The sequence below is a fragment of the Bos javanicus genome, chromosome 5 (genome assembly GCF_032452875.1).
Source record: "Bos javanicus breed banteng chromosome 5, ARS-OSU_banteng_1.0, whole genome shotgun sequence".
In the NCBI taxonomy this organism is placed as follows: domain Eukaryota; kingdom Metazoa; phylum Chordata; class Mammalia; order Artiodactyla; family Bovidae; genus Bos; species Bos javanicus.
This window is the reverse complement of record NC_083872.1, coordinates 41,924,054-41,948,025: the sequence shown is the minus strand read 5'-3', so window position 1 is coordinate 41,948,025 and position 23,972 is coordinate 41,924,054. Positions and strand designations below refer to the sequence as shown.

The window sequence follows — 23,972 nt, the reverse complement described above, 5'->3', positions numbered from 1 at the left end:
AATTTGAGATAAGATTATACATTTAAATATTTAAAAATGTGTGTGGTGTCTGCTTGATGAAAGAGTGAAAAGTTGAAATTTGATCTGTTAGTTATTGACGACTCATTCAAATTCAGAAGTAATATAATGAAAGTGGCATTTTATGATGACTTGTGGTGTTAGTGGTGTGTCAGTTGGAATACAGCAAGACTCCCAAGATATACCAGTTAGAATTGTGCTTGGGGAACTAAAAACAACGAATACTATTTTTTCATTTTCTGATATGACTATATATTCTCTAAATGAAATTGGTACTAGTGCTAACTTCTTTTGGGTATTGCAGGCTATGTGAATTTGGGCTCTTTATTAAACCTGTCTGTGCAAGTGCAGATCTAGGTTGTAAGGAGCCCACTTTATGTAAAAAAATTCAAAATTGTGATTACAAAATTATATATAGGACTTGGAAGGTACGTGGATATTCAAGTGAAGTGCCCTGAAACTTAAGCTTTATGGTAAATTCTCTTTACAGGAAATTAGCCTCTGTGTCTCTGCTGCTGCTGCTGCTGCTAAGTCGCTTCAGCCGTGTCTGACTCTGTGCGACCCCATAGACGGCAGCCCACTAGGCTCCTCTGTCCCTGGGATTCTCCAGGCAAGAATACTGGAGTGGGTGCCATTTCCTTCTCCAATACATGAAACTGAAAAGTGAAAGTGAAGTTGCTCAGTTGTGCCCGACTCTTAGCGACCCCATGGACTGTAGCCTACCAGGTTCCTCTGTCCATGGGATTTTCCAGGCAAGAGTACTGGAGTGGGTTGCCATTGCCTTCTCCGTGTCTCTACATCTCTTTATTCATCTGTTAAATGGGATAATACTTAAATATACAGTGAACAGGGCTTCCCTGATATCTCAGTTGGTAAAGAATCCACTTGCAATTCAGGAGACCAGGGTTTGATCCTTGGATCAGAAAGATCCTCTGGAGAAGGAAATGGCAACCCACTTCAGTATTCTTGCCTGAAAAATCCCATGGACAGAGGTTCCTGGTGGGCTGCAGTCCATGGGGTCATAAGAGTCAGACATGACTTAGCGACTACACCACCACCATGCAGTGAAGGTCATCTCAGTTGCTTGGGACAGTCATGGTTTATGCTTGTAGCCCTAGTAGCATGTCCAGTTCAGCTTTTGTCTTGGAGGGGTTTGGGGGTGTGTGTGGGGGTTATTTTTATTCTTTTTGTAAAATTTTTAAATTTTATTTATTTTATTTTTGGTTGCACTGAGTTTTCAATCTCTAGTTGTAGAAAGCAGAAGCTGTTCTCTAGTGGTGCATAGGTTTCTCATTGCAGTGGCTTCTCTTGTGGAGCATGGGCTCTAGGCATGAAGGCTTCAATAGTTGTAGCTCACAGGCTCTAAGGGGCAGTCTCAATAGTGGTGGCACACAGGCTTAGTTGCCCCATGGCAAGTGGAATCTTCTAGGATCAGGGATGGAACCCATGTCCCCTGCAGGTGGATACTTAACCACTGGACCACCAGTGGACCACCAGGGAAGTCCTTTATTTTTACTTTCAAATGAAGTATAGATGCTTTACAATGTTGTATTAGATTCTGGTATGAGCAAAGTGATTCAGTTACACATATATATACACATACTATTTTTCATATTCTTTGTGGTTTATTACAAGAATATTGAATATAATTCCCTGTGCTGCACAGTAGGACTTTGTTGATATTTATCAGCATGTGCTGTTAAATAAAGTGTGCTGGGATATGAGTGGCTCACAACACCTAACTTGTTGGAGTAGGCGAAGTATTAAGTGCTGCTATGCGTGCTGGCGGGCAAGGTGGCTCAGTGGCAAAGAATCTACTTGCCAATGCAGGAGACATGGGTTTTATTCCCGGCTCAGGAAGTTCCCTTGGAGAAGGAAATGGCAACCCACTTCAGTATTCTTACCTGGGAAATCCCATGAATAGAGGTACTTGGTGGGCTACAGTCCATGGGTTGCAAAGGAGTTGGACACAACTTAGTGACTAATACAACAACAATCCCAGCTGGCCGCTGTTTTAATAGCTAGTTGTACCATTGATGCTAAGGTTGGAGAGATTTGTACAGCCACCATGCCTGGGGTTGGGACCAATAAGAAATGTGGAAGATTTTAGATTAGGTATCAATGAAATATCTACAAGGAACAGAGGCTCGTCAGACCTGTCAGAGAACATACAAAGGGTAGTTGAAATGTCGTTGCTATAGTGCTTCTGTCAATAATTACTTTCTTTTGTTATATTTTTTGGTAAAACTTTTGTGAACTTTTTGGCAGCATGGAGCTTAAATAAGGAAAAACTAATGCTTAATGATAAATTAAGTTCTAACATTTTGTTTTTCATTAAAGTTGATATGAATCTGTAACTTGTGTACATGGTGTGTGCCAGCATTTATCACCTCTCATGGCTTTATCATTGAGCACAGAACAATCTGAAGACACAAGTCTACTGAAAAAACTTAGGATTTACTTTCAGATTTAGTAGTTAGTTATTTTAAGGAGATTATAGTTTCAGACAGTAATTTGATACATGGAACTGCAGAACATTAAAGATAAAATTATATCTACAAAGATAATATGAACACAGATTTGGTGGATCATGGTATTATGGGTAAAACAGGATTCTTACTAAATTATGTATCCTATATAACCAAAATATACATGGAATTGGTTGTAGTTTACAGATATTTCATAGGTCATCCAAAGAGGCTTGATATTTTATCAAACAGAAAAACTGAAGTTATCAAAATTTCAAATAATTTTATAGATGCACAGTTAATGTATCTGAATTACAAAGTTCTTGAGACAATACTAATGTTGAATACAAAGAAATACTTCCGCATGTCATTATAAGCTTTCTGTCTTTGCTGCCTTTCATTAATTGAATTTTACAAGCATTTAAGTCCTTATGGTGTGGTTGGATGGCATCACTGACTCAGTGGACATGAGTCTGAGCAAGCTCCAGGAGATGGTGAGGGACAGGGAAGCCAGGCATGCTGCAGTCCATGGGGTCGCAAAGAGTCAGACACATGTGAGTGACTGAACAGCCAAAAAGAATTGCTTTATAAATCAGTCTGTTTGTCCTGCATTGTTATTGAACATTTTTCTAAGCATGTCCTCTAAATTTTGATGACATTTTGTTCAAAAACAGTTGGAAATCTTTACTCAAAATATTCCCTGAATGGAATGAAATAATGTCAGCTGTTGAATGTTTTAGTGAATTATAATTTTTGAAAATAATGTTTTTAAAAATTTGTTGTGAATATCCTGACATATACACCTATGTTGGGGTATCATTCACATTCTAAAATCTCTTCCACTGTGTGATTCAAGAGATGGCTGATCATGTTTATCATTACAGCCTGTAACTATAAAAATTGTTTTCTGTGTGAAACTACTCTTAAGAATTAAGTATCTAAGAACTTATTTTAATGAGGCTTTGTATTCTGAACATTATTAATAGAAATGTTTCTGCCATATTGATTTGCCAAATTTTTTATAAATCTTTGCCTTTTGTAGCATTTACATATCTAAAAACTCTTTTTCTGGTATTATAAGAGAAGAATTTATTTAAAATTATAATATTCTAAAATATATCATTAGTATTCCTAACACATCAGGTAGACTGGCTTTAGTTTTAAGGAAAGCCAATGTAAGTACTTTTTCTAGGCTAGTTACTGTCCTGAATCTTAATAAGTCTGCTAGCTAACAGTGCTAGATTTTGATGTTTTAAGTTAATATTAATTTAAGTATAACATGAGCCATAAAATATTATCTTTCATTTGTTAGTTATTACTCTATTAATTTTATTGATATTTTTCACTTTTAATCACACTTAAAGGTATTATTATATGATTTTAACAAACTGGAAACAATTTTTTTTGCTTGGCACATGGCACTAAAAAAATAAGCAAATTAACAAACAAAAGAAACAAAAAAGAATAATTCAAGACTAACTGATAATTAAGGCATATGACACCTATAATTTTAAACCCCTAATGTATTGGGTTGGCCAAAAAGTTCAATTGGGTTAACAAAGAAGGAACATTTTGGCCAAACCAATTGTTTCAGTATCTCCTACATATCTATGTAAAATGTACATTAGTATTGTGTTTTATATTTCTTTGACAACTTTATTGCCTTTGTATCTTTTTTCCCCAAAGAAAATATTTCTTTAACATTTTGCTTTAAATATTTTCTTATTAGAAAGACTAGCAAGGGACAGAATGCCCTGATATATTTCTGTACTCAGCATAGTTCTTTCTGTCTCTCTCTGCCCCTCCCTCACTTGCTCCTTTACTTTTATTCCCTTCCTTCCCCACTTTCCCTCCATTAACCTCTTTACACCTGTTCTAGTTTTTTTTATTAACAAGAATAATGTAACATATCTATCTTCCTGCTTCTTAGAATTAATAACTTGTAGTGTTTTATGAAGACGTTATGACCTACTGATTTTCTTTTTATTATGTGCTATAATGGCAACTAATAGTGTTCATTAAAACTTTTATTGAAAGATATAGTTGCAGTATGTGTTTTTAAAAATCCATTTTCCTAAATAGCATAATAATTGTTAAAAGAATGAGCCTCATTTCCACTTTACCACTCCCAGTTCTCTGGCAGTTAAAATTTCAAGACAATATTAGAAATACTCTTAAAGTTATTTTATGTAAAGTACATATAAATTTCATGACAAAACTGTCATTTGAATGAAGCCATAAAGTATTAAAAGTTTTGAATACAAAAATATGGTGAGAGAAGTATCTATATGTGAAAAAGAGAAACGTATATTTTAATTTAGTTGGGTGTTAGAATATATGAAGTGAAGGGATGGAAAACAAGGTGGAAATCTGAATGATGGACAGGCTATGGAAGTCATGCTCCTAAGTATTCCTAAGAATCAGTGCTGTGTTTTAGTGTACTTTGTAGTAAAATATACTGGAGAATATTTACATAAACTTGATGAGACTTTAAAATATAATCACGGTTTTTAGTTACATATTTAATATCACTGTAGTCAAACTAGGCAGTGTGTGAACTGAGAAATTTCAGATGTACAAGCTGGGTTTAGAAAACACCAAGGAGCCAGAGATCAAATTGCCAACATTTGTTGAATTATAGCGATAGCAAAGAAGTTCCAGGACAACATCTACTTTTGCTTCATTGACTATGAAAAAACCTTTGTATGGATCACAGCAAACTATGAAAAATTCTTTTTTTTTTTAATTTAAATTTATTTATTTTAATTGGAGGCTGATTACTTTACAATAAAAGAGATGGGAATACCAGAATTCCCTTACCTGTTTCCTGTGAAACTAGTATGCAGGTCAAGAAACAACAGTTAGAACCAGACGTGGATTAATGGACTGGTTCAAAATTTGGAAAGGAGTAAGTCAAGGCTGTATATTGTCACCCTACTTATTTAACTTCTATACAGAGTACATCATGCCACATGCTGGGCTGGATGAATTTCAAGCTGGAATCAAGATTTCTGGGAGCAGTATCCACAATCTTGGATATGCAAATGATACCACCCTAATGGCAGAAAGCAAAGAGGAACTAAGGAGCCTCTTGGTTAGGGTGAAAGAGGAGAGTGTAAAAACTCACTTAAAACTCAACATTCAAAAAATTAATATCATGGCATCTGGTCCCATCACTTCATGGCAAATAGAAATGAAAAAAGTGGAAACAATGACACGTTTTTATTCCTTTGGGCTCCAAAATCATTGTGGATGGTGACTGCAGCCATGAAATTAGCAGACACTTGCTCCTTGGAAGGAAAACTATGACAATCGTAGATGGCATATTAAAAAGCAGTTCTATCACTTTGCCAGCAAAGGTCCATATAGGCAAAGCTATGGTCTTTCCAGAAGTCATGCAGATGTCATAGTTGGACCATAAAGAAGGCTGAGTGCTGAAGAATCTATGCTTTCGATATGTGGTACTGGAGAAGACTCTTGAGAGTCCCTTGGACTGCAAGGAGATCAAACCAGCCAATCCTAAAGGAAATCAACCCTGAATATTCACTGGAAGGATTGATCCTGAAGCTGAAGCTCCAATACTTTGGCCACCTGATGCAAAGAGCCAACTTACTGGAAATGATGCTGATGCTGGGAAAGATTGAGGGCAGCAGGAGAAGAGGGCAACAGAGAATTAAATGGTTGGATGGCATCATCAGCTCAATTGACATGCATTTGCACGAACTCCAGGAGATAGTGAAGGACAGAGAAGCCTGGTGCACTGACGTCCATGGGGTCGCAGAGTCAGACATGGTTTATTGACTGGACAACAGCAAAACTAAGCAGATGACTTCTGAGGATTCATATTTTTAAAATGGCAAGCTGTTTTAATTATGTGGACATCTTTCTTCTTTGTCAGATATGAAATCCATCATTTCTGCTATTATTTAGGGATATTGGAAAACACAGTAAGATTGCTATCTTACTTTATTTCTCTCAAGCTTTATTGAGGTATAATTAACAAGTAAAAATACAAGGCATTTAAATTGTACAACATGATGATTTGATATATGTGTATATTGTGAAAGTATTCCTCTCATCAAATTAATTACTATGTCATCACCTCACAGATTTATTTTTTGGTGAGAACATTTAAGTTCTCCTTTCCTAGCAAATATCAATTATACAATACAACATAATCTACTGCAGTTACCATATTATACATTTGATCCTCAGACCTCAGTCATCTTGTAACTGAAAATTTGTATCCTTTTTTACAGAGCTTTCCCTCCCTATTTCCCCACAGTTCAGGAAACATTTTTCTATTCTCCGAATCTGAGTTTGATTTTTTTTTTCTTTTTAGATTCTGTATATGACTGTTACCATGTGATATTTGTTGTTCTCTGCCTGGATTATTTTGCTTATGATAATGCCCTCCAAGTTCATCCATATTATTGCAAATGACATAATTTCATTTTGTTAAACACCTTTTTTTTTCAAAGTTTTTTGGCCATATCATACCACATGTGGGATCTTAGTTCTCCACCATTTACATTGGAAGCACATAATCTTAACCACTGGACTGCCAAGAAAGTCCCTGATTTCATTCATTTTAAAACCTCATTGACATTCCATTGTGTATATGGAAATGTACTGCATTTTCTTGATCTAGTCATCTCTAACTATGGTTGATGAATGCTTAGATTGTTTTTATATCTTGGCTATGGAATAATGCTGCTATGAACATGTGACTAGAACTGTGTCTTTGAGATATTGATTTCTCTTGCATACATACCCAGAAGTGGGATTGCTGAATCATGTATGTGGTAGCTGTGTTTTTAATTTCTTGAGGAAATTCCATTCTGTGTTCCATAGCTGCTGCTGCTGCCAGTTGCTTCAGTCGTGTCCGACTCTGTGAGACCCCATAGACGGCAGCCTACCAGGCTCCCCCGACCCTGGGATTCTCCAGGCAAGAACACTGGAGTGGGTTGCCATTTCCTTCTCCAATGTATGAAAGTGAAAAGTGAAAGTGAAGTTGCTCAGTTGTGTCCGACTCTTTGCAACCGCATGGACTGCAGCCTACCAGGCGCCTCTGTCCATGGGATTTTCCAGGCAAGAGTACTGGAGTGGGTTGCCGTTGCCTTCTCCAGTTTTCCATTTACATTGCTAGCAACAGTATACAGGGGTTCCCTCTTTTCCACTTCCAAGCATTTCTTTCTCTTTAAAAAGACATTTATTTATATATTTATTTATTTGGCTGTACCCTGCCTCAGGATCTTTGATCTTCACTGCAGCATTCAGCATCTTGAGTTGCAGCATGCAAACTCTTAGTTGATGCATGTGGGATCTGTTTACCTGACCAGAGATTGAACCCAGGGTCCCTGCATTGGGAATAGGAGTCTTAGCCAGCAGACCACCAGGGAAGTACTCCTAGCATTTATCTTTTTTCTTTCTGATAAAAGTAATCCTAACTGGTATGTGATGATAAATCATTGTGGTTTTAATCTGCATTTTCCTGATAGTTACGTTGAGCACATTTTCATGTACCTGTTGGCCATTTGTATGTCTTTTTTTGGAAGAATGTCTATTTAGGTCCTTGCCAATTTTTAAATTTGGTAATTTGCATTTTTGTTATGGAGTAATATGAATTCCTAGCTCCTTACATATTTTAGATATTGATTCCTTGTCAGATATAAGATAGGCAAATATTTCATATAAGAGGTCTGTTCTCAGAACAGAGCTGTCATCAGAGGTATCTGCAAATATGGACTGGGTGTGGTGTGGGAAACCTGGCAGGGCCTGCAGATCAGATTCCAATCTGTGTCCCATTGTCTGTGTGGCCCATCAAACATTTATGTACCAAACATTTGCTTTTCCATTTCCATATGAATTGCCTTTCTCCCCTGTGAAGTCCCAAACCACTATTCCCAATATCCTTTTTTGTCTTTAGGTGAAGATGGTATTTAAGGTGAAGACCTTAGCCATTTTGGTTAATTACTCAGTTTTCCTTGGTCTCTTTCATGTATGGAGAAGGAAATGGCAACCCACTCCAGTATTCTTGGCCAGAAAAATTCCATGGACAGAAGAGCCTGGTGGGTTATAGTCCATGGGGTTGCAAAGAGTCAGACATGACTAACTAACTTGGAGGGACTTCTCTGGGTCCCTGGTGGCTTAGTCAGTAAGGAATCTGCCTGCAATGCAGGAGAATGCCTGCAGTATGGGAGACCAGGGTTCGATCTCTAGGTCTGGAAATTCACCTGGAGAAGGAAATGGCAACCCACTCCAGTATTCTTGCCTGGAAAATCCCCATGGACAGAGTAGCCTGGCAGGCTACAGTCCACAGGGTTGCAAAGCGTCAGACATGACTGAGTGACTAAACCACCACTTTCATGCATACATGTTATTAAACTTTTGTTTGGCTTTCTCCTGTTAATGTGTCTCATGTCAACTTAATTCTTAGACCAGTCAGAAGAACCTAGAAGGGCAGATGAAATTTTTTTTCTGTCTGAGGCAATCTTGGTTAACCCTTGGGAGATAGAAACAACTTTGTTGTCTTATTTTAATGTTAATCTAAGTGAAACCATTAGAAGCAACTGTTAGGAATATGTGTATATATATAGAGAGAGAAGGAGAGCCTTCCCAACATGCACACATATAAGGACATACATACAAATACATACCTGATGTAGCCAAATTAAAAAATCACTTTTGGATTGTTAACTATTTTAACTGTACATCTCTTTAATGGGGCTTCTCTGGTAGCTCAGCTGGTAAAGAGTCTGCCTGCAAAGCAGGAGACCCTGGTTCAATTCCTGGATCGAGAAGATCCGCTGGAAAAGGGATAGGCTTCCCACTCCAATATTCTTGGGCTTCCTTGGTGGCTCAGCTGGTAAAGAATCCACCTGCAATGCGGAAGACCTGGGTTCAACCCCTGGGTTGGGAAGATCCCCTGGAGAAAGATGGCTCCACCCACTCCAGTATTTTGGCCTGGAGAATTCCATGGACTGCATAGTCCATGGGGTCACAAAGAGTCGAACACAACTGAGCCACTCTCACTTTCACTTTTTTTTCCTCTTTGGTGAACAAATGTTTGTTCACAATCTTTGACAGCCCAGTATCTGAGCTTGTCTACTTCTGAGGTGTTTCTCACCTTATGAATTTGATAATAGGCACAGCCTACCTCAGTATTCTTGCCTGGGGAATCCCAAGAACAGAGTAGTCTGACAGGCTACGGTCCATAGGGTCGCAAAGAGTCAGACACAACTGAAGTGACTTAGCATGCACACACAGCACAGCCTACTTACCTCTGTACAATCTAGAAGAGAAAAAAAAAAATCAAACCTCTTTCAGCCTGTTTTGCTACTAGTGAATTGGCATATGATCTAAGCTCAGACTAATGCACTTATCTTTTACCTTGAATCAAGTTCAGATCAGATCAGATCAGTCGCTCAGACATGTCCGACTCTTTGCGACCCCATGAATCGCAGCACGCCAGGCCTCCCTGTCCATCACCAACTCCTGGAGTTCACCGAGACTCACGTCCATCGAGTCAGTGATGCCATCCAGCCATCTCATCCTCTGTCGTCCCCTTCTCCTGCCCCCAATCCCTCCCAGCATCAGAGTCTTTTCCAATGAGTCAACTCATTGCATGAGGTGGCCAAAGTACTGGAGTTCAGCTTTAGCGTCATTCCTTCCAAAGAAATCCCAGGGCTGATCTCCTTCAGAATGGACTGGTTGGATCTTTTTGCAGTCCAAGGGACTTTGAAGAGTCTTCTCCAACACCACAGTTCAAAAGCATCAATTCTTCGGTGCTCAGCCTTCTTCACGGTCCAACTCTCACATACATACATGACCACAGGAAAAACCATAGCCTTGACTAGATGGACCTTTGTTGGCAAAATAATGTCTCTGCTTTTGAATATGCCATCTAGGTTGGTCATAACTTTCCTTCCAAGAAGTAAGCGTCTTTTAATTTCATGGCTGCAGTCACCATCTGCAGTGATTTTGGAGCCCAGAAAAATAAAGTCTGACACTGTTTCCACTGTTTCCCCATCTATTTCCCATGAAGTGGTGGGACTGGATGCCATGATCTTCGTTTTCTGAATATTGAGCTTTAAGCCAACTTTTTCACTCTCCACTTTCACTTTCATCAAGAGGCTTTTTAGTTCCTCTTCACTTTCTGCCATAAGGGTGGTATCATCCTGCATATCTGAGGTTATTGATATTTCTCCCGGCAATCTTGATTCCAGTTTGTGTCTCTTCCACTCCAGCGTTTCTCATGATGTACTCTGCATATAAGTTGAATAAACAGGGTGACAATATACAGCCTTGACGTACTCCTTTTCCTATTTGGAACCAGTCTGTTGTTCCATGTCCAGTTCTAACTGTTGCTTCCTGACCTGCATACAAATTTCTCAAGAGGCAGATCAGGTGGTCTGGTATTCCCATCTCTTTCAGAATTTTCCACAGTTTATTGTGATCCACACAGTCAAAGGCTTTGGCATAGTCAATAAAGCAGAAATAGATGTTTTTCTGGAACTCTCTTGCTTTTTATATGATCCAGCAGATGTTGGCAATTTGATCTCTGGTTCCTCTGCCTTTTCTAAAACCAGCTTGAACATCAGGAAGTTCATGATTCACATATTGCTGAAGCCTGGCTTGGAGAATTTTGAGCATTACTTTACTAGTGTGTGAGATGAGTGCAATTGTGCGGCAGTTTGAGCATTCTTTGGCATTGCCTTTCTTTGGGATTGGAATGAAAACGGACCTTTTCCAGTCCTGTGGCCACTGCTGAGTTTTCCAAATTTGCTGGCATATTGAGTGCAGCACTTTCACAGCATCATCTTTCAGGATTTGGAATAGCTCAACTGGAATTCCATCACCTCCACTAGCTTTGTTCGTAGTGATGCTTCCTAAGGCCCACTTGACTTCACGTTCCAGGATGTCTGGCTCTAGGTCAGTGGTCACACCATCATGATTATCTGGGTCGTGAAGATCTTTTTTGTACAGTTCTTCTGTGTATTCTTGCCATCTCTTCTTAATATCTTCTGCTTCTGTTAGGTCCATACCATTTCTGTCCTTTATCGAGCTCATCTTTGCATGAAATCAGAGATACCAAAGGAACATTTCATGCAAAGATGAATCAAGTTAGTAGTCCAAAGAAATAAGGCCTGCAGGGTGCCTATTCTAGTAGGCAGCTGCAGGAGCTGCAACAGGATTGAATTTTCAGGGTTAGTAACGCTAGAAGATGCCAGAAGAGGTGGTTGCTCATTGTTTAGGAGTAGAAATGCTGCAGTCAGTGGTGTCCAGTGTTCACAAGTGCTAGCAGTGGTATCCTTTTGAGACTAATCATGGTGTAATATTGACTGTGACACCACAGCTGCTTAGTCTTCCTTGTTCCTGCCAATTGCCAAACATGCTTCCTCAGCCCTTTGGCAGATCTACTGGTTATCCAACTTCCTTTTAATTTATTTTCTATTTAAATTAACCAAAGATGCTTTCCTTTCTTGTAACTATGAATCCTAACTGATATTCTTTTTTTAATGTAGGTAGTTGAAAGTGACTGTATTCAGTAAAACATTTAGACATAGAGTACTGCTTAGAGTAACATTGTTGCCTTAATAATAGTCTAAAATGTTTAAAAAATTACCTTTGACTTATACATCAGGATCCATTTTTACTTTCATTGTAGTTTAGTGATAGTAGGCTGATCTAGCAATTGGTCTTGAATTCCTAATTAATTTTTTCTTAGGCAAATAGAAATGGGGATTATCTAGTACATAGAATTTAGTAAAAGCCATAAGATAATGTCCTGGATAATGGAAAATCAGGCTGGAATAAGTTCAATTGTTTTGTACATAAGAAGACTATATTTAGTTTTTAACTTATCCCTAATTATATTGATCTTTACAATGTGGAACTACTTATAAAATTGATGTTTATATTTTCTCTTTATAATCTGGATTGTTAAGTTTTATTACAGCATCTTCTTATATTTCTGAACTTTGAAAAGTCACTTCATTTTCTGTGCCATAGTGTTTTAAGTTTTGAAGTGATGAAGAATAAACTAATCTGAAAGGTCCATTCTAGCCTTAGCATTTGATGAGTTAATGAAATGTAATTTATTTCCTTTTATTCCTAAAGTTTGAATGCCAGCAGTATACTTATGATGCAGCATGGAGCATGATAGATTGGATTTATTTTTCAGTGACCTCAAAGTGATCAATTTAAGACATCTGTTGGGAAATATGTAAATAATAAGTTCAGTAAGCAGCAGAGTCTAGGGATATTCAGAACTGTCCTTCATGTAGTTTATGAAAATCATTTGGAAAAATGAACAGCTCTGTTTATTCACAGTTAGCATGCTTAGAAGGAAGTAGAAGGCACTGATTTAAAATTTCCAAGCTAGAATTCTTGAATTTGAATTCTGGCTCTATCACTTATTAGCAGTGTGACCTTGGACAAATTAGTTAACCTCTCTGTGTCTAGTTTCTTCACCAGTAAAGTGGGAGTAAAAATAGAACTTACCTTATAGAGTTGCTATGAAGATTAATGAGTTTTTACATATAAAGACTCTGGAGTATCTAGAATGATGCAAGATATATGGTACTCATTATTAACAATTTTATTGTCATGTTATTGTATAATATCATATAACTAGAATACATTATGTTATTTTATTTATAATTCTTAAATATTGAATTTGAGACCATAATTCATGTATGTCCAAAAGATACATTGTATTTGCTTATATTATCAATAAATGTTTTATAGCATTTCACTATTATTAATAGAGCAAATATTTTATAACTCTTAAATGCTGCATTATCATTGGGATTCAGTGCAGTTTTTGGCATGAAGGTTATGTGGTCTGAAGCACATCCATAATGACTAGCAGTGTTTTAAAGAAGTTCTGAGGTTTCAGATACACGTAGCTAATGTAACTGAAGTTGCTCTAATAATAAATTTAACATTTTGTTAGATCCTATATAGATTTTTATCTTCTCTCTATTCTGTGTTAATTTTAGTAGAATATTGAATTACAAGGAAAGGCAAAGAAAATAGCAGTGTTGACCTAGAATATTGCTATCAGATAAGAGTGTTTCAGTGATATATTCTTTCCAATGCACTGATTTCTCTGCTTATCTTGATTTTTATAACTGATTTATTTTATGCTTAATTATTCACCATAGGTCTAGAGTCTGTTTTATTAGTTCTTGGGTTTTTTATCCAGGAAAATTTTGTGAAACAGTATATATTTTATAAATAATTTGAGAGCATTTTTATAGTTTCTTCTCAGAAAATAATTATTGCTACTTTTAGATTCTAATTCCAAGACTTCAATTCAGATAAAATGGCAGTTGTTTTAGAGACCATTTATTTAATCATTGTAAAATAATCCTGCTTCCCTTTTCAGGACCAGGGTTCTGATCAAGCAGGAAAGGAGAAAGCAGAAGGTAAAGAAAATATATTTTTATTGTGTCTCATAGTGTTACAAGAACAGTGATATTTTGGAGCATTTTTCCAAGGTTAATAAATTCACCTGAGTGAAACTGGAAGACCATCTTAGTTTCTTCATAGCTTAATTAGCTACCCATTTTTCTCAGGCACAGAATTATGGAGCATTGTTGATTCTTGTCATCCAGTTCCAATATATCCCAAGTCTGATCACTTCTCACAGTTAGTACTATTAGCCCCCGTATCCACATGATTATCATTGGTTGCCCAGGGTACTATAACCTTATAACCTATCTCCTACTTTTTTTTAGTGTTTTTTAAAAATAATTACATTGATTGTATTACATACTAAAGTTGGGCGTGTATCTTGCAAAAAAGTGATATATATCCCAAGGAAACTTCCATATGTACAGCTTGAGATATGTACATGATTCTTTGGTTCTTTGTTGTTGTTAAATAGAAACAAAATAGAGAGAAGAAGAAAGAGAGGAAGAAGAAGGACAGGGTACAGGGGAGAGAAAAGGGAGCACCAAATAAATGTCCAGGAGCAGTAGAATGGTTAAGCAACTTGTGGTATACCCAAGGTATAGCAGTGAAAATGTATCATCTGCATGCAATTATTGTAGATAAATCTCAAAAACAGAATGTTGAGCAAATGAAGAAACTCACAGAAAAATACAAGCAGTGAGATTTCATTTACAAAATGTCCTAAAACAGTAAAAATATGTTCAGAGGTGAAAGTGAAAGTCGCTCAGTAGTGTCCGATTCTTTGCAAGCCCATGGCTATATAGTCCATGGAATTCTCCAGGCCAGGATGCTGGAGTGGGTAGCCTTTCCCTTCTCCAGGGGATCCTCCCAACCCAGGGATTGAACCTAGGTCTCCGGCATTGCAGATGGATTCTTTACCAGCTGAGCCACCAGGTAAACCCAAGAATACTGGAGTGGGAAGCCTATCCCTTCTCCAGTGGATCTTCCTGACCCAGGAATTGAACTGGGGTCTCCTGCATTGCAGGTGGATTCTTTACCAACTGAGCTACCAGGGAAGCCTCAGAGGTAGTAAAACTTAAAAGTTAAGGGAGTGATTGTGATGAAAGTAGGGTATTTGTTACCTCAGTGAAATGATGCCTTATTGTAAATTTAACCTGTTTTTTTTTTTCTTGATTACTACTGAGGCTGACTGTCTTTTCATTCAGATTTTCTGCTTCATGAGATACATTTCCAAGTATTTCTTTCATTTTTTATTTGGGTTCTTTGTCTTTCTCTTACTGTGTTTTTATATATCTAGGAATTCTTTTTCAGTTATATGTGTACTCAGTAGCTTTTATTTTTACTTTCTTAATGATATCTTTGAAGGAAAGTTCTCACTTTTAATGCCGTTGAATTTATCAAAAATTTTTTTGCTCTTTCTTTTATTCTTTTTTATTCTGTTCTTCACACAATTGCTAGCATGATTCTTTTTTTTAGAAAAACACAAGCCAAAATTTATCATTTCCTTAAAAACCTCAATTGCTTTTCATTGCTTTTAGAATAAATCTGATTTAACCATAGCTTGACAATCCCAGGTGGTGTAGTGGTAAAGAATCCACCTGCCAATGCAGAAGATGTGGATTCAATCTCTGGGATGGGAAGATCCCCTGGAGTAGGAAATGGCAACTCACTCCATTATTCTTACCTGAGAAATCTTTTCTTGTCCTTCCATGGACAGAGGAGCCAGGTGGGCCATACATGGGGTCACAAGAGTCAGACATGGCTGAGCAGCACACATGCGACCATAGCCTAAAAGGACCTAAAGGATCTGCATCCTGCCTGCTTCTCTGACCTTATGTTTTACTGCTCACCCTTTTTTTCATTGTATTTCAACCATAATGACCTTCTTTCTGCCATTCTTCTTCCCTGTCTCTGGAATAGTCTCCCTTGAGATATTTTGTGTCTGGCTTGTCAATATTTGGGTCTCAGCTAAAGTATCTGTTAGATTGACTTTCTCTGATCACTACATCTAAATAGCTTCCCACCCTCCAGTTATTCTTTCTTCAGTATTCCCTTCTATTTATCACTCTTTTCAAAGTCTGGCATTTTCTTATAAATTTATTGATTCTGTTCTCTTCTCCCACTCCATTAATATATATTCGTAAAAAAGGGATCTTACCACTTTTAATCATTCTGTATCTCCTATGCCTAGAATTGTGTGTAACATAAGCACTTGATACTAAATAATCTATGAATGTAGTTTGTCCCCAGACTATTTTTTAAAAAAATAATCTTAAAAGTATTGGATCATTCTTTTGAACCTTTATAAGAAAAGACTCATGGCACTTTCCTAAAGGATTGACCTCTAGTCATGTCACTTTCTTACTCTTTGAAAATTTCATACCGTCCTTTGTCTCCTCAAGCCTCTCTTCCCCAACCTTGTTCTTTTTTCCTTGATACTAATTAGATGACCTTGTCTCGTATTTCAATGGAAATAGAAGCTATCAGATGAGAATTATTTCACATTTCTACCACCAGTAGTATAGGAGGCTGTGAAATTTAGACTCTTTAGGCAAACTGCTAGTTTCATGGTTGACTTTAATTCATTTGTAAACATATAGTGTGCCACAAGAATATAAAAATATTGTCATTTATTTGATTGCATTATTGCTTTTTATTATTTATGATTCTGCCTGAAACCATATAGTTGCTGCAATAACTTTCTATTTCTAATTATTTTAGGAATATTTTGAAAAGAAAAGGTTAAAATCAAAAATGAAATTACTGGGAGTTTTATCCCCTGTCAAAAATTCTACTGTCAGTTTAGACCTCCTTAACCTGTATATGGTAAATCAGATATCTTGCCAGAAGAAAATATCTGGTAAGTAAATTTTTCCAATACCATTTTTTAAATTTTAATGTGATTATAAGATTTAATTTTCTAATAAGTGTAATTTTAGAACTCAAAGGATGTGGAAAGGAAACTTTTAAAACTTAGTTGCCTGCTTAAATAAGAAGATTTGTTAATTTTTGCTTAAAATCTCTTATTCCTTAATCCATTTATTTTTATTTTTAGTTTATATAAATGTTATATAAAATTAATTTTATAAGGCATGGTTAGACTTATTACAGTGCAGCTGTTTCAGTTATTACATTATTCTGTCTTGGCAGTTAGTTACCAAAGTTCAGCTAAAGAGCAGGAAATAAATGTGTTTATTATCTTATACTATTTAGAAAATCTATTTAAAAAGGAAGAGCTGAAAAGATTTTTGTCTCAATGATCTCACAACATAAATAATTTCTCAGGCATTCTTGAGATGTTAATTGTAGTAGTCTTAATACTTCAACATAAAGTTCATTTTGGCTTGCACTTTGATTCTTTTAAGTAAATAAAAAAGTTTAATCAGACTACTTTTTTTTCTATCTCAAGGGACCTTTGTCTGATACTTAATTTTTAAAACAAGTGCTAAAATGAGAGCTTAAAAGAGTTCATAAATGATAGATAGAAATTGATTATAGTATTCTTAGTATCCCCTCTTTTCTTTTCTCTGTCATTTTTTGTTTCTCCCTCCACAGAGCAGTTTACAAAAGTAAAAACTTTTACTGTAGTAAAAGTAAATACATAATTCATGGACTTTAGGAATAAAATTTTTTGTTGTAAATCTGATTTTACTTTCTTTACTTATATAATATTGTTATCAACTATACTCACATTTTACATTAGATCTTCAGATCTTAATCATCATACAGCTCAAAGTTTGTGCCCTTTTGCCAGCCTCTGCCTATTTCCCCTTCTCTCTCATCCTCAGCCCCTGGAAACCACCTTCTACTCTGTGTTTCTATGAGTTCGACTTTTTTGTTTTTCCAAGGTTCCACATGTAAGTGATACCATGCCATATTTGTCTTTTTCTGTCTGGCTTAATATTTTCAGGGTCCATCCATGTTGTCATAATTGGCAGGATTTTCTTCTTTCTCAAAGCTGAAGGCTATTTTATGTATACACCACATCCGTTCATCCGTTGACAGACACTTAGGTTGTTTCCATATCTTGGTTATTGTGAATAATACTTCAGTGAACATGAGAGTGCAGATTTGTCTTCAGGATCCTTTTTCATTTCTTTTGGATATATACCCAGAAGGGGTATTGCTGAATCTTGTGTTAGTCTTCTAATTTTTTGAGTAACCTCCATTCTGTTCTCCATAGTGGCTGAACCAATTTACATTTCCACCAGCAGTGCACAAGTGTTTCCTTTTCTCCACATTCTTGTTGGCACTTGTTATCTCTTGTCTTTTTGATAATTCCTTCTTACAGGTTTGAGAAGATGTGTTATTGTAGTTTTGCTTTGCATTTTCCTGATGATTACTAATATTGAGTACCCCTTGCCATTTGTATGTCGTTTTTAGAAAAATATCTATTCAAGTCCTCTGCCCATATTTAAATTAGTTTTTTTTTTGCTAATGAGTTATGTGAATTCTTTATATATTGTGGATATTAACCCCTTAATCAAATATGTGATTTACAAATACTTTCTCCCGTTCCTTAGGTTGTCTTTTCATTTTGTTAATGGTTTCTTCTGTTATGCAGTAGCTTTTTAGTTTAATGTAGTCTCAGTTGTTTATTTTTGCTTCAGTTGCCTTTGTTTTGATGTCAAATGCAAAAAATTACCAAAATGGAGAACAAAGAGCTTACCCTTTATGTTTGCTATATTTTCTTTTAAGAGTTCTATAATTTTGAGTCAAACAGTTTTTACTTTTTTTTTTAATTGGACCATGTGCAGCATACAGGATCTTAGTTCCTCAACTTGGGAACATCTTCCTCTCAAACAGAGGGACACTGAGAGGAATCTAAATGAACAGGATTGCTGTTTTCCCCAATTTACTACACACTCTGCTCATACTCCTTTTTTGTCCTATCACATTCTCCATAACTTTTCCATTCTTCGTCAAACCTAAAGTAAAAATACTCAGGTTTAAACACTTCTTTGGGTCTTCATTTTCTTATGAAGTTTTCTATGTAAAACTTATATTAAATAAGTTTGTATACTTTCCTCTTGTTAATCCATCTTTTGTCACAGGAGCCTCAGGCGGGAGTTTAGAAGGGTAGAAGATAGAGGTATTTTTACTGTCCTTTAAAACAAGACTTTATAAGTAAGGCTCAACTGACATTCAGATAATGTTATGAACTGAATGTTTGTGTTCCCCCATCCAAATTGATGTATTGAAATTCCAACTTGTAATGGTTCAGGAGGGACTTTTAGGAGGCAATTAGGTCATAAGGGTGGAACTCTCATGAATACAATTGTACCCTTATTAAAGAAATATCAACAACCTCAGATATGCAGATGATACCACTCTAATGGTAGAAAGTGAAGAGGAACTGAAGATTCTTTTGATGAGGGTGAAAGAGGAGAGTGTAAAAGCTGGCTTAAACCTCAACATTCAAAAAATGAAAATCATGGCATCCAGTTCTGTCACTTCATGGCAAATAGAAGGGCAGAAAGTAGACGCAGCGACAGATTGTCTTTTCTTGGGCTCCGAAATCATTGTGGACAGTGACTGCAGCCATGAAATTAAAAGACACTTGCTCCTTGGAAGGAAAACTATGAGAAGCCTAGACAGCATATTAAAAAGCAGAGGTGTCACTTTACTGACAAAGGTATGTATATGGTCAAAGCTATGGTTTTTTCAGTAGTCATGTGCTGATGTGAGAGCTGGATGTAAAGAGAGCGGCATGCGAGAGAACTGATACGTTCAAATAAGTCAGCCCTAAAGGAAATCAACCCTGAATATTCATTGGAAGGACTGATGTTGAAGCTGAAGCTCCAATACTTTGTGAAGAACCAGGTCATTGGAAAAGACACTGATGCTGGGAAAGATTGAGGGCAAAAGGAGAAAAAGGCAGCAGAGGATGAGATGGTTAGATAGCATCAAGGACTCAATGGATATGAATCTGAGCAAAGTCTGAGATAGTGAAGGACAGAGAAGCTTGGCATGCTGCAATCCATGGGGTTGCAGAGTTGAACACAACTTAGTGACTGAACAACAACAACAACGAAACCCCAGAGAGCTCTTTCTCCCTTTCTACCATCTGAGAGCAGAGGGAGAGAAGATGGTTGTCTGAGAAACAGGAAGCAGGCCCTCACCAGACACCAAATTTGCCAGCACCTTGATCTTGGACATCCCAGCCTCCAGACTGAGAAATAAATTTCTGTTGTTCATAATCCACCCAGTCTATTGCATCCAGTTACAGCAGCCTTGAAAGGACCAAGGTACTTAACTAAAAGGAAGGGCAGTGGTGCAGCTGGGCTTCAGAAACTGCTTGAATCAGAGGCTTTGAATTCAATCAAGATTCTTTCTCACTTCAGATATTAGCTTCATTCTCTCAGACTGCCTTCATCATTGGGGTTTAAAACATTACCTTAAAAAACCAGCATTGCTCATCTCTCCTAGTTTTGCCATTAGAGAAATACTGAGAGAGGTTTCACCTGGTCCTGAACTTTTGAAAATTCCACTGAAGGAGCATTGCCTTACCCCAGGTCTTAGCACTGGAACAGTTACTCCTAAACAGAGGGAACAGTTCTTAATTCTTCTTGGGTTAGATGTCTACCCCTTCACGAATTATTTTTACCGAAAAGCAGGGTTTTATAAGATGGTGGAAAGTCTCCATTAGAACTGTATAGTTGATGCATGTGTAAAAAACATTTCCCAGAAAAGAAAAGTTGTTACAAGTACTGAACAGACGAAACAGAGACTTTTTCTATAGAGACACAAAGATTCTGCTTTTATAAATTAAAAAAATCTAGTGAGGGAAATAGAGTTAATCACAAACAAGAAAGGATGGTAAGTGTTATAACCGAGAACCTATATAGTGCTATGAGAATGTGTAAGACAATATCTGATATGGTCTGGGTTTCAAGGAAGTATTAGAGGAAGAAAAAAGTAGAAGGGATTTAATAGAACCCCTTTCAAGAGGAGTATATAAGATGATAAAGTAAAAAGAATGATTCAAAATATCTGAGATAGTATTGTAATGACTTCTAGCATATATAGAATACAGATGGTTTCAGTAAATTTCTAAAATGTGCGTTTATTTAATGAACATAGTATATCAAATGATGCTTTAAAAAGATTTTATTTTTCTTATAATTTTTTATAAATTATATTTTTTTCATTCTAGAAACTGTGAGAAAACCAATGCATGTGAATATGAATAAAGACATAAAAATGCCCCTAAGAAAGCATGATATAGAACTTCCAATGTCACCTAACTGTGTACCATCTAAACTCTGCATTGATGATACAGAAAACAAGTAGGTTTTAGCTAGGTTATATTAATGTAGCTATCTGATGTATATTACATTAATATATGATATATATTATAACATCATATATTATTATATAGTATTTAAATGGTCATTATTGTTTTTACGTTTTACTCACTGGAAGATATACAGAGGAATTATTCTTCTATAATAGCTCCAGTTTTTGTTTGTTTAGCTACTATAATATCATTAGACTATTAAGACATTTATCAAATCACCAAATGTCCCTACTAAGATTTTGTACACATAGTTTGACTTTATTGTAAAATATCTCTCTTATAACAATATAATTTTTATAAAACTCAATAATATGATCTGGAATGAATAGAGTTACTTAGAGTTCCATATGTTTCCATATGTTTTCGTATTTGTATATAACAGTATGAATTTTAAATAGATATATAAAGATGGTCAATTTTATTGCCATCTATATTTTTAACCTTAAAATTTTATTTTTGTTAGTGTATACTATCAAAGACTAGACACCAAGGAAGAACTTGATCCAGTTCAGGTGAGGTTTTTTTAAATTAAATTTTATTATTTTGATAGTTGTGATATGCCAACAAATGATATAAATTTTTCAAATACTGGAAAAACTTCGTATTTATAATTATTCTTTTAAAAGTTTTTAATATAAGGAACCTACACCTTAAGAATATTTTAACCAATTGCTTATGAGAAACATTTTGGAGTTCTGATAATGTAGATGAGGCCTATATGTACATAATATTTGCTTCTGCTTGTTACTGACAAGCTGTAAAGGATAGTTCATTCGGAGATTCCTGTTTTTGGTTCATGTGATCATTGAGTAATTAATCTCTTCACACAGTGATCAGATTATTTGATTTCATATGAAACTGTGATTTTTGATAGTCTTGTTGATCCTAGGATTATTTTTCAAAGTATTGCAAATGATTATTTTTTTAGCAAATTTTAATTTTTAAAAATTTTATTTACTTATTTTTAAATTGAAGTATAGTTGATTTACAATGTTGTGTTAGTTTCAGGTATACAGCATAGTGGCTTAATTATATATATATTTAAATTTGTTTCCTTTATTATTGTTGTTAAGTAGCTCAGTCGTCTCCAACTCTTGGTGATCCTGGGACCGCAGCACACCAGGCTTCCCTGTCCTTCACTGTCTCCCAGAGTTTGCTCAGACTCTTGTCCCTTGTGTCAGTAGTGCCATCCAACCAAGCATCTTTTAATTTCATGGGTGCAGTCACTGTCTACGGTGATTTTAGAGCTCAAGAAAAGGAAGTCCGTCACTGTTTCCTATTTTTTCCCATCTATTTGGCATGAAGTGATGGCATTAGTTTTTTTAATGTTTTTCTTTATGCTGCTGCTGCTTCTGCTGAGTCGGGTCAGTCGTGTCCGACTCTGTGCGACCCCATAGATGGCAACCCTGACCAGGCTCCTGTCCCTGGGATTCTCCAGGCAAGAACACTGGAGTGGGTTGCCATTGCCTTCTCCAATGTTTTTATAGGTTGTTACAAAATATATATTTTAAAGTATTTGTTTATATATTTATTTGGAAGCATCAGCTCTTAACTTGCAGCACACAAGTCATGTGGGAACTTTTGCTGAGGCCATGGACTCTCTAGTTGTGGCATGTGTGTTCTTCCTATGGGCTCTGGAGCACATGCACTCAGTAGTAGCAGCATGCAGGGTTAGTTGCTCTACAGCTTATGTGACCTTAGTTCCCAGACCAGGGATCAGACCCATATCTTCTGCATTGCAAGGTGGATTCTTAACCCCTGGACCACCAAGGAAGTTCAAGTTATTACAAAGTATTGAGTATAGTCCTCTGGGCTATCCAGTAGGTTCTTATTGGTTATTCACTTTGTGTATAGTAGTGCATGGGTGCTCAGTCATGCAGTCATGTCCATCTGATTCTTTGTGACCCACATGGACTGTAGCCCACCAGGCTCCTCTGTCCATGGAATTTTCCAGGCAAGAATACTGGAGTGAGTTGCCATTTCCTCCTCCAGGGGATCTTTCCGACCCAGGAATTGAACCCACGTTTCCTGTGGCTCCTGCATTAGCAGCTAGATTCTTTACCACTGAGCCACTTGGGAAGCATATGTGTATATGTTAATCCCAACTTCCTAGTTTATCTCTCCCCACTTTCAACGTTGGTAACTGTAAGTTTGTTTTCTATGTCTGTGGGTCTATTTCTGTTTTGTAGATAAGTTCATTTGTATTTATTTTTTTAGATTCCACTTATAAGTGATATCCTATGATATTTGTCTTTCTCTGTCTGTGTTACTTTTCTTAGTATGGTTATCTCTAGGTCTATCCATGTTGCTGCAAATGGCATTATTTTGTTCTTTTTTATAACTGAGTAAATATATATATACCACATATTCTTTATCCATTCATCTGTTCGTGGACATTTAGGTTGTATCTTTTCAAATTATGGTTTTTTTCAGATATATCCCCAGGAGTGGGATTGCAAGAGCATATGATAGCTCTATTTTTAGTTTTTAAGGAACCTTCATACCATACTCCAAAGTGAATCTGTAAATTGCCTTGGGTAGGGAGTCATTTTAACAACATTAATTCTTCCAGTTCAGGAACATGGTATATCTTTCTACCTGTTTGTGTCATCTTCAGTTTCTTTCATCAGTGTCTTACCATTTTCAGAGTATAGGTCTTTTGCCTCCTTAGACAGGTCTCTTTCTAGATATTTTCATCTTTGTGATGTGATGGTAAGTGAAATTGTTTCCTTAATTTCTCTTTCTGATCTTCCATTGTGAAT

The 23,972-nt window shown here is 36.4% G+C and overlaps 1 protein-coding gene across 2 annotated transcripts in view; it reads left to right on the top strand.

The window, feature by feature from the left end:
• The window catches only part of REDIC1 (regulator of DNA class I crossover intermediates 1), an 84,536-nt gene that overhangs the window by 4,366 nt on the left and 56,198 nt on the right, over window positions 1-23,972 (top strand). For both annotated transcript variants that reach the window (XM_061416465.1, XM_061416466.1), the window contains exons 2-5: window positions 13,882-13,921; window positions 16,632-16,770; window positions 21,067-21,199; window positions 21,674-21,722. In XM_061416465.1, the coding sequence (XP_061272449.1) occupies window positions 13,882-13,921; window positions 16,632-16,770; window positions 21,067-21,199; window positions 21,674-21,722 (361 nt within the window). The remainder of the gene's footprint in view (window positions 1-13,881; window positions 13,922-16,631; window positions 16,771-21,066; window positions 21,200-21,673; window positions 21,723-23,972) is intronic.